The sequence below is a fragment of the Cibotium barometz genome, chromosome 15 (genome assembly GCF_041138505.1).
Source record: "Cibotium barometz isolate CiBa-2024 chromosome 15, ASM4113850v1, whole genome shotgun sequence".
NCBI classification, from domain to species: Eukaryota; Viridiplantae; Streptophyta; class Polypodiopsida; order Cyatheales; family Cibotiaceae; genus Cibotium; species Cibotium barometz.
The window spans coordinates 5,941,531-5,953,669 of NC_141060.1; the positions used below are offsets into that span (position 1 = coordinate 5,941,531).

The 12,139-nt window shown below is 38.7% G+C and overlaps 1 protein-coding gene and 1 pseudogene across 1 annotated transcript; both read left to right on the top strand.

Annotated features, from left to right (window-relative positions):
- Positions 1-2,526: 2,526 nt before the first annotated feature.
- Positions 2,527-3,338, top strand: LOC147630889 (uncharacterized; annotated as a pseudogene).
- Positions 3,339-6,057: 2,719 nt separating this feature from the next.
- LOC147630890 (uncharacterized) lies at positions 6,058-8,979 on the top strand. The gene has a single exon (XM_086809265.1). The coding sequence runs from the start codon at positions 7,292-7,294 to the stop codon at positions 8,777-8,779; it is 1,488 nt and encodes a 495-aa protein (XP_086665391.1). The 5' UTR covers positions 6,058-7,291; the 3' UTR covers positions 8,780-8,979.
- Positions 8,980-12,139: the final 3,160 nt, after the last annotated feature.

Sequence of the window (12,139 nt, forward strand, 5' to 3'; positions counted from 1 at the left end):
CCAAGATCAAAGGAGGCAGAGCTCTTGCTCGCATTAGATACTACTAATGCGTAAGTTTCCATCATCTAAATTTATTATAGGATTTGATATACTGGTGATAACTTTTGTTTGCGCTTTTCTTCTTGTATAATAGTATTTCTCGAGCACATGTTGCTCCTAACATTGCGCACGAGATGTACTTATTCCAAAAATTCGGCATTGCAAATAAAGAGTCGATTCTAGAAAGACTGACTCCAGACATTAGAAAAAGTGGGCAGACATTGAAATGCAAGTGGAAGCTAGATATTACCATGGTCAAGTCCCTTGCTATAACTCTCCGTGTGGTCTAATATCTCAGCTTGTATGGAAGGTACATCTGTTATTATATCACATCTTTCATTCTAAAAGCACTCGGTCTAGATGATGCACAGATAAAGGAACGCATGGAGAAAGTCATGAGGGTGGAGGAGGAATGCCTCAAAGATAGAGGCTATAAATATCTTTCAATTACAAATCCATCAAATGGCGAGGAGTTTTTCAGATTGTTATATGGATTAAAATGGGATGATCCAAGTATGTTAAAGATCACAAGGGACAAGTTATATTGTCTTACAAGCTCAAAGATCCCACCAAAAAGGTATAAATCTCTCTTCCTTTTGTCGGTATGAATATGTTTGTGATCCTTCATATAATATGTCATTAGTTGATTATAGAAAAAAAAAATTTACGTTTGATGAGCCTCACCAAGTCAAAAGATTCTCAATACCCTCATTTTGGTGATTATAAGCTTTTCCGTGTGTACATGAGAAAAGAAACATATTGGGCACATTTACATAAAGAAGCTTTGTTAATGATTCAAAAGATACAAGTGGAGGGGCCTCAATTACCAGATTCATTTAATGAATTCTTCAAAGTGAGTTTGAAGAATCATGTAGTGCAAGTGGGTGGAATTCTATTGCAAAGCTATTTGTTTCTTACATGATTTTTTGTTTTTATTATGTATGTTCTTTTCAATATTCTTCGTAGGCATTTGTGTATCTATTGGATGGGATGAAGTCTTCTGATGGTGTGGACAAGATGCCAGAGCTTGGATTCTCTGCTGCGAAGCGGGTGATTTACAGGTATAATTTGATGATATATACTCTGTTTTTTCATATGCACCTATGAGAATGCTAAATAGAGTAATATTTTAAGTGAAAGGCCAAAGAGATTGATTGGATTCTATGTGGTCTTTTTATGCAATGTTCAATTCTTTTTTGTAGGAAATGGTTTCATTAAGCTTAGAGCAAGATATATGGTTGGAAGGTATATTTAGGTTTTCAATTCAGTCTAACAACATGTGAAAGCCCTAAGAGGATGAACTTTGTCTTAAATGATTGTAGGTGGATGTTACAATGTGTGGAGGAGAACAAATTGGATGTTATGCTTGAATTCACAAATTGGATGTTATGCCTGAATTCACAAATGAGTGGATTAATATAAGGGATGAAAATACAATGTATTCACAATCATTGCTCGAGAGAAAAGTGTTGCCATGGGAGGCAAAAGCTTGTCCATGGTGGTTAGACTATCCTATGGGTGTCATTCCAAAGCAAGAGACAGAGCTACGAACAAGTAAGACTTTTAACATCTTTCATGTCTTTGTCGAGTGGAGTCACGAATTGTTTGAGAAATATATGCGGGTGTATTTTACATAATCTATGCATTTCAATTTTTATTGATGGTTTAGGGTTCATAGAAGAGACAGGAGTCACTATGGAGCAAGATATGTCTCAAGGTAAAATGAAGCTGGTTCCTAAGGCACCCCTCAAGTAACTAAATGCAATAATCGAACCACACGAGGTGCTCAAAGTAACCAAGTCACTCAAGCTACCAGAGACACTCAAGCTCCTGTTACATTGCTTGGAAACATTATTGATAGAAAGGGAAAGGGGCCTTTGGAGCCTCCTTCAAGTACCTCCACCCATCCAAAGGGAAAAGAAGTTTCAAAGTCCTTTAGCAAAGTCACCACCTCTTTTGTTGCAGAATCTTCACTTGGGCGGGAGACTTAGGAGAGACAACCTATGACACGTTCTGTTGGTATGCACAAATAATTCTCTTGGTTGTTAAAGGTCATGGAATGTTTGATGTATGGCTTGATTTTTTGAAAGCATTGATTTCAGTTGTAGGATTTCAATATCAAACTATAGTGGATGCGTTTCTTGTAGATGTGACTCAAATCGACAAATTTGCTCTAGAATGGTAAGCATGAATAATAGATTGTGATTATGTTTAAACACTGAGTTAGTAAATAACCTTTCAAGTTGTGATAAATTGTTTGTGTTTGAGTAGCATCAACTTCTTTGCTGCACAAAAGATTGATCTTTATAGTAAGGATGGAGTGTCATGCCGAGAGGTCGCACGATTAATATTTGCTGATTTTCCTACAAGCCTGCTTGTTGATGGATTAGGCTTGGATCTATCAAGTAGGTCTCAAATTGTATCTTTCAATATTGCTTTAATTATTTGTTTGTTTTCTAACAATATAAAATGCATGTTTTAGAGGGCATGACCGTTCCTAAGTGGAATGTGTACTCTAAAAGTCTTGTTAGTGGTTGCATGGATCTCGCACAAGAGTACTTGGCAGATCAGGGTTTTTTGGTTACTACATGCTTGGCGGAGCACATAGGCGATTTTATTGTGGATGCAACCACGGTCTGGTCCTTCATCGCACTTGGACATTGATGTGATTCCAAGGCATATCGGCATCCTATCACTAGGGAGGCGGTATGTTAATCGATCATATGTAACACCTTTGATAGCTATTTTGTAATGAGTAAATAAACTTATATTTGTATGTGTTATTGTGAACATGTTCACAAGTTCTTGATCTTACTATGTGTCTCTGGCATCGTGCCAATCATGCTGTGCCACGTTATAACAGGGAGGCTGGGGAGGTTATTTCAAAAGTTCTATTTCCAGCATATCGCAGTTACGTCTTGGATACAGGAGTGTGTCCAACAGATATTAATGGTGTGATTTCCAGAGGCGGTGCTGAAAGGTCTCTAGAATTCTTCAAGTAAGCCCAAATCTTTTTCTTTTAATCGATGTTGCATATTGTATGTCATTCAATGTTTTACTATGTTCTTACATGTTGGTATATGGTCTTTGGCTTTGGTAGATGGTTGCTAGCCACATTTACCGATTCCCATGATTTTGTTTTGGATGTGTTTGCGGGCTGTGAAGGCTTAGGATTGGCGGGTGCAGAGGACATGAGACACTGTATGTGTCTTGAGATGGATGATGTTATCTACAAAGGGTGTTTATCCACCATTACATGTGGACCTGTACCATGCAGAGAGAGTGTTTTAGATATTTAAGAGGTTCTTTGGACATTTGTTTTGAGATGTACTCTTATGTGATGGCTTTTTTTCAATACTCTCTTGGTGGTTGTATGGGATCTATACTCTGATTTTTGTTATCTCTTTTGCTTTAATTTTTGTAAACCTTTGTGGATTTCTATGTGATGTGTTTAATGTGTTTAAATATAAATAGTTTAATGTGGTTAGTGGAGTATGTGTTTAGTTAGCATTAAACAAGCAAGCTCAAACTTTAGACGTACATTTAACCTATTGTCACATCAACACATGGAGTCGTAAGATGCACAATATATGCAGAGTCACCATGTGTTATATGTCTAGCTAACATTGAATAAACATGCTAACACTTTACATGTATATAGTAGTCATTTATCTCAATAGTTAGCATTGAATAAAAATGCTCAAACATTAGATGCACATTAACTCATTATCACATAGTCATAGACATAGAAGATTTATAGACATAAGTTATATAATACTAGTCACATGCTGTAACATTTACTCGCACAGCTTATGCAATAATGAAAATTGAGAAAATTGAGCTGAAAAGCTCGACAAAAGATTAATATTTATGGAAAGCTCGAAAAGATGATTCAAAAAGCTCGAAAGAAGTACGATTTTGAGTAAAAGCTCGAAATGAAAAACTCGCAAATTTTAGTTCCCCCAACATTATATAGTAATACAAGTTATGACTCTTTTATTTTTAGGTGCATGGCTATTAATGAAAGTTTCCAACTTTTGTATTCTTGTTCAAATTCATCAAATTTATATAGTAAGACGTATAAACTTTTGTATTTCAGAAACATGCACATTAATGCAAGTTTCCAACTTTTCAACTATTTGAATATTTTCATTGGATCTTTTAATATTAGTTATTCTCTGTCTCTGTCTCTGTCTCTGTCTCTCTCTAAACATGATTATAGTTTCTATGAGAGAAAGAGAGAGTCTATTTAATTTTACTTTAACAAATACTTTTGATCAAATATATAAGACAAATGAAACTATATCTTTTAAAATTAAAAATTAAAAAAACATAAAATTATTATGTCCTTATGAAATTTATGAGAGAGGGAGATATCAATGTTGAAAGGTTAAAAAAAACCATAAAAACTTTGACTATTTTTATAATTATGAAATTTATAAGAGAGAGATCAATGGGGTGAGATCTAAAAAATAAAATTATGTAAAATTACCAATCATTTAATAAGACGAGCAAGCCATTGTGAGAATTATTTCTCACCTTGTTTGATTGAATTTCTCCAAGTTGCAATGTTGTCTCTACTCAACAAGCTAAGGAGAGTTGTCCACAATATCTTTTGAAATGCTTTTGGAATCTTTCAAATATAATAATCTAGCTTCTCTCTCTCTCTCTCTCTCTCTCTCTCTCTCTCTCTCTCTCTCTCTCTCTCTCTCTCTCTCTCTCTCTCTCTCTCTCTCTCTGCGTCTCTCTATCCCTCAAATAGCTTTGCCTTTCTTATCCTTGGATTGTGTGTGTACGTGTATGTGCATACGTGCATGTGTGTATGTGTATACATGCATGCTTTTGTTGGCCACCTCTAGTTACGCAAGCAAATTTGTGAGAGAGATCCATGATATCTTTAAAGATACTTTAGAATCTCAAAAACCAAATGTGTCTTTTCTTTATTTTTCAATTTTATTCTCTCTTAGTTAAGCACCTCGGTGTGTTTCACTCTCTCTCTCTCTCTCTCTCTCTCTCTCTCTCTCTCTCTCTCTCTCTCTCTTTTCTTTCTCTGTATGCTTGTTGACCACCTCTATTTAAGTATACGGAATGATGGTTGGCTTGCATGAGAGGAAAAGGGAGAGAAGGACCAATAAAAAATTTAGGATGGTATGCCCTTTTTGGCCTAATGGACACAACGTTCAACCAACTTGGTTTTTTGTGGGGAGTATTTTGACAAATAGACATGAGGATGAATTATTGTTGTTTCTCTAAGGAACAAGTGATAATGAGGAGGCATTGTGGTGGGTGATAATGAGCTCTGTGTTCACCTAAGTGGCACCAAGTTCTATTGTTTAAGGTGGCCTATCTTTTTTGCTTGAACAAAAGTATACTTGAAGCAAAAAAAAGCAAAAATAGTGCTAGCCATAAGACATAAATTATAATTAGTGTAGAATGTGAGAGGTACTACAAGAGTTAAAGGTAAATAAATCAAGTATTAGCTTGAAGTCTAAATAACATAAACCATGAAAGTCCCATGAAAAGTTTTAAACAATAAAATACATTTTGTGAGATGACATTAAATGCATAAAATAATGGTCTAGAAAGAGAAAAGCTCACAGGGCCCATAATGAAATGGAGAGAAAAACTCATGAGAAAAACATAGCATTGAGAAATAATCTTTAGAGATCACAAGATCATCATGAGTTTTTGTAAGTGAAAATTTTCAAACTTTGGAGAAACTCACGAGAACTCACAATGAGATCTCAAAGGAAATCCCAAGATGCAAGGAAAACATTATGGTGACTTTTTCATGGAGAATATTTTTTAAGGCCTTGAAATATGAGTGAAAGAACACTCAAATAGTAATTAAGAACCTTGGTTCTCAATAGAAATTTGGTATAAAAAGGCCAAAAAATGTGTTGGTTTAATTTTCTTAATGAAAATGCAAGTTAAGATGATTAAATTTCCTCACATCCCATCCCATTTGGTTTTAGTAGCTTTGCTGTTCAAGCCATTAATATAGGGTCTCACTACTATAAGTTTAGAATACAAGAAAAGTTGTTTGATATAAAAATTAGTAAAAAACATTTCAAACCCTTAACATTAAGAGCAAAGGATTCTTTAGTCCCTTCTAAAGGACTATATGGGAGGACAGTATCCTTTAGCTCCACAACATCAAAGGGATAGTTAGAAGAAAAATATGATATTTGAATATATGAGATTTTGATTGGTCCTTTGGTAATTTGTATATTGCATTGTATTTATTTTACTTAGATTCAAATTTTAGTCTAATTTTTGGGTCAAAGACTTTCTAGTTTTCTATATTAAGAGTGGTAAGTATCACGTGCCATTTGTTTTTTATATTAGTACCTAGAAGCTAATCTTTGAAAGGTTACAAGGACTATTCAATTCTAAGTACATGGGTAGTTGGGTACAATGTTGATATATGATGGACACCTTACCTATCAAAATTTTAGAATTTTATAGATTTTAGGGTATTATTTAAAGGGTTGAGCAAATTTTCACCCAAAAAATGGGTAAAATACCCAAAAACGATTATAATGCCTAGCAAAGAGCAGCCCTTGTTTGGTAGGGACAAACTATAAAAAAAAAATGTTTACATGAAAAGGCAAAAGGTAATAAAATTAATGATTACTAGTCGAAAATGGCCATCACTAAAAAATTTGGGGGTTATTTCAAATGAGTTAAAATCATGAAACTATATGAAAATTTTTATAAAAATTACAATATAAGGGCTTATAATTTGAGAAGGATGCTATTGCAAAACTAATTTGCAGTTAAGACTAAAAAAATGGTCTAAAAAAGACAAAAATAAAGACCTCTCTTCTTTTAAGACTTAAAACCTCCATAATCCCCTAAAAGCTTCTAAAATTAAAGGTATTATAGCCCCTTGCCCAACTGAGCTTTAGTGGCTTAAGTGGGAATTAGTTTGTAAACTATTGCAAGCTAACACACATGTTTTTGTAGCACACTTTAAAAAGAAATGATTTGCTTAAGAAGATAGCTAAGGGGGATAACCTGCTAGATCAGAAGAGATGAGTTGCCCCCATGTCTTTTCTTTCCTCTTAAGATGAGTTGCCCCCACCTCTAGATCGAAAGGACAAAATTTGATTGCCCACACCGTAAGACAGCTGTCGCAACATTAGTGGCTTTAAGAAAGTGCCGAAGAGTATGTTTTCGAGTCTTCTGACCCGGTCTTCTCTAAGAAAATTGTTCTTCCTCTTGTTCGCTATTTAAGCCTGAGCACATAATGGGACTTGCAGGCAAAATCAAGAACAGTTCGACCACGCCTCAGCAACCGCAGCCGCAACAGCCTTATGCACCATCCCCATATGAAAGCAGATCTGTCCCCTGCTTTGTTGACTACCGTCAGCCGCAACAGCCCACAGGATCCTACGACGGCACATATGGCACTTCTCCTCCTGCGTATCCTCAGCAGCAGCATGGACCTCCGTCTGCTCCACCCTTTACAGAGCCGCAACGATACTATGGTGATGGCTATGCCATCCCCCCCCATGATCGCCCAGGGCAGCCTCTTCGACAATCGCATGTAGAAAGCACTCCATATGCAGTTAAAGGGCAAACACCTCCGTATGCAGGGCAAGGGCCTATTTCTGCTCCAGTGCAGCTGCTTCGACAATCGTATGTAGAAAGTACTCAAGGGCAAACACCTCCATATGCAGGGCAAGGGACTATTTCTACTCCCCATGAGCAGCCGCGTCGACAATCGTATGTAGAAAGTACTCCATATGCAGTGCAAGGGCAAACACCTCCATATACAGGGCAAGGGCCTATTTTGCCTTCATATGGGGAGCAAGTGCAAACACCTTCTAGTACATATGGTGTTTCGCATTTTCCACAGGATGCTGGGGCTCAGCAGTTTTATATGCAACCAGCTGCTGCTATTGAGAAGTTGGCACACAACTTACAGGCCATAATTCAAGCCAATGGGTTGCAAGCTTTCTATGATCAAGGCAAGTTCCAGGCCACATTAGGAAAGGTTGCCCACATAAACTTTGCTGAAATTGCAGCGCAATGGCATATAGCCACAGAACTTGCTTACGATCTTGCTCCTCTTGCACTTTACGATATTGTGTTCTACTGTGATGACAGCGGTTCCATGGCTTTTGAGGAGAATGGAGAACGCATCGACGATCTTAAGTTGATTCTTTCAAAAGTGTCTGACATTGCCTCCAAGTTTGATGATGATGGTATCATAGTCCGATTCATGAATTCTAATGTGAATGGGGATGGAATTTGCAATGCTGCTGATGTGGCAAATCTGGTTTCCAAAGTGAGATTCAGTGGATTGACTCCTCTTGGAACAAACTTGGACAGAAAAGTAATTCAGCCATTTGTTCTTGGTCAAGCCATGTCGAATAGCATGGCAAAGCCTGTGCTTGCTATCATCATCACGGATGGTGAACCCTCTGGAGAAGACCCTGGCACTATACGCCAGGTCATTCATCGTGCAAAGGATGCCTTGATGCGTACTCGGTATGGTGGCGGTGCGTTTGCGGTCCAGATTGCTCAAGTTGGAAAGGATGCAAGGACACAGAAATTCCTGGAGTCACTAGACAAAGATCCTGTTATTGGTGGAATGATAGATTGTACATCCTACTACGAATTGGAGGAAGAAGAATTTTCCAGAAAGGGAGTCATCTTAACACCAGAGTTATGGTTGTTGAAAATGTGTGTGGGGGCAATTGATCCAGAATATGATTCAAAGGATGATTAGATAGCAGGAGAGCCTAAGGGAGACGAAAATAATTATATTATGTGTGTTCATTGGGTCATGTTATGTGTTTTAAAGGTGCTTTCAAAGATATTGAATGATTATATCAGTCTGCCCATATAGTTATAGACATTTAGTTTTGGATATTTGTATAAATAATGACAGGATCTTTTTCAGGAAAAAAGAAAAAAGTTTGCTAATGAGATTTGATGTGATATAGCTCTGATATCTGCCCCCTTTACCATGGATTTTCTTCATTTATTATGTTGTTTTCATGTAACATAGACCCGTAAAATCTCTAGTCTCAGGGCGTTTACACACCAAGCGCCATATTTGGGCGGCAGGTGCTTGTGCTTTTGTGGAGGCCACATGGCAACTCATCATTTGGTCTGCGAAAAGGGGGGTGCCCAAAATGTTGGATGGTCGCAAAACCCCCATCGAAAAGCCAAACGCCCTGCCTAACGGTTGAACCATGTGCCCCATGTCAATAAAGTGAAGTATGAACCGATAGGCTACACCACAAGATCTGACAGCAGGATTACTTTTACAAGATTCATCCACTCCCGCCCATCCTTCACATGTGTTGTCGAGCGCCCACTTGGTGTGTAAACGCTCTCATTATCAGAATATTTATCTGTGGCATGTTGTGAAAGGCATTCAACTATTTTTGCTTGTGGCAGGTGAGCTGAATCAATTGTCAGCACTTTACTTGGAGTGCCATCTTTGTGGAGCAGATGAGAACATCTTCCATCATCTTTTTCTCTTTGGAGGTATTGTTGGTGGAGGCATGCTATGTGTTTGTGAAGGCAAAGAGGCAGACAAGGTACAATTCTTTCCATGGTTACGAGGGAAGATTTAAAGATTTGTTAGTAGGTAGAGAAGGTGAGTACTGAACACTTCTTGTAACACACTGCTAATGAACGGATCTCCTCGTGATCGATCTTGGTTCGAAACTCGAATCCTGCAAACAAACGAACAAACAAACAAGCAAGGGGGTGCAGGCCTGACTCACCTCCCAACCATGACAGCCGTGGGCAAGCCCACAATCTTGGCTGTCCCCACCGAGCCACGAGCTGAGCTAACTAGGATGACGTACCGACCAATCTCCTCCTCGCGACGTCCCATACCGCCACGAAGCTGCCCTCGCGGGCCCCGAGACTGCTGTCGTCCTCGGCTGCACAAAGCAGGTGCACGTTTGCACTAGATCTAGGCTCCAAGACCATAGAGCTCTCACAAACTCGCGAGACTCTCTATAATACAATAACTAACCTTGGCCACCCTTTTATAGGCTCTTGGCCGGTCATCGGGCGTCCACACTTGGCCGCCCGCCCATCCATACTTGGGTGCCCGCCCGTTAGTATATCCCTAACTCAGCTCGTCAATCAGCCTGCCTAGTTCCAAGCTTCCCCAAGCCTCGAAACTAGTCTTGCATGCGTATAGCACACGGTAGATACACACTGTGCACATGACATACTCCCCTTCCTCTAAGAGCTCACTCCTGAGCTCACTAAAAAGCCAGGGTAATCTCTCTGAAGAGTAGTCAATGTCTCCTATGTAGCGTCCTCCTCAACACGATCCTTCCACTTGATCTTGTATTCCGTGATAAGCGTATTACGCAATCGTCGTTCACGAAATCCAAGAATCTTTTCAGGTTCGTGCGGAACAAATGTCATGTCCTGGACATCTATGATTTCTTGAGGAGTAACTAACTGATCTGCTCCACCCAGTACTTCCTTAAGTCTACTGACATGAAATACAGGATGAACTTTCACATGAGAAGGCAAATCCAATTCATATGCAACTGAACCAATCCGTCGTGTAACACGAAATGGTCCACAGTATCTAGGGGATAATTTCGGAGATCTACCTGTTCGTAAAGTCTCGGAATCTTTCGGAACTCGCAAATACACTATCGTTCCTTCAGAGAACTCTCTAGGTGAACGATGTCTATTAGAATAAAACCTGTCTCGATCTTGAGCACTTCTAATAGATTCCTTTGCAACTTGTAACATTTCCTGCATATCTTGCAAAAAATTACGTGCTGCATCATGCTGAAGTCCTAAGAATCCTACTGTAACAGGTGATCTTGGTTGAAAACCATACATAAGCATGAAAGGACTAAAACCTGTACTCGTATGCTTAGTACTGTTATATGCAAATTCTAACATAGGAAGATAATCCTCCCATGAACTCTGTCTTTTGGATACATATGCTCGAAGCATATCCTCCAAAATCTGATTCGCTCTTTAGTTTGGCCATCAGATTGAGGATGATCAGAGGAACTCAAATTCAAAGTTGTTTCCAACTTCTCAAAAACAAGTTTTCAAAAATCACTCGTAAACTTAGAGTCCCTATCACTGATTATGTCCTGCGGTAACCCGTACAGTCTAAACAATTGCTCGATAAACTGCCGAGCTAATTGCGTAGCTGTAATAGTCTTCCGGGTCGGTAAAAATCTAGCCATTTTTGTCAAGCGATCTACCACAATCCAAATAGAATCGTGGCCTTGATGTGTTCTTGGCAATCCGGTAATAAAATCCATGGAAATACTTTCCTATTTATTACCTGGGATTTGCAAAGGATTCAACAACCCAGCCTGTCTAAAGCGTTCAGCTTTATTTGCCTGACAAATCTGACACTTGAGAACATAATCTTCTACATGCCCTTTCATCTTCGGCCAATAAAAAGTGTGTTTCACTAATGATAGTGTCCTGTGTACCCCAGGGTGTCCAGCAGAAGGGGTGTCGTGACACTCCTTAAGAATCTTGGACCTAATGTCCGGAATCTGTGGTACACAAATTTTGTCATTACGGAATAGCAACCCATTCCGAATCATTAATTGGCCTCTTGCAGCCTGAATAGTAGACTGCTCAGTCATCGAGTCTTGGTCAATCAATGAGCTCCCGTCCTGGATCTTCTGCCAAAATGGACCAAAATAACTATCAGTCCTGCAAAGCCCTCTCAATGACTGAAATAAGTCAGTAGAAATCTCGGTGAACGACAAAGTATTCACCTCTCTAATCCGACTAAGCGCATCTGCAATACTATTCATGGACCCTTTCCGATAACGGATCTCAAAATCAAAATCTTGCATTAACTCTGTCCAATGAGCTTTCCTTCCTCTCAAATCATCCGCATCACGCACATACTTGATTGACTGATGATCAATCAATACCACAAACTTGGAGCCATATAAATAATGTCTCCAAACCTTGAGAGCATGAATCACAGCATAAAGCTCCTTCTCAAGGGTTGGCCAACGAGATTGAGTGTCGTCTAGCTTTTTACTTTAAAAAACAACCGGTCTACCATCTTGAAATAAAGCAATCCCGATAGCATAGTCATTGGCATCAGTTTCAAGAA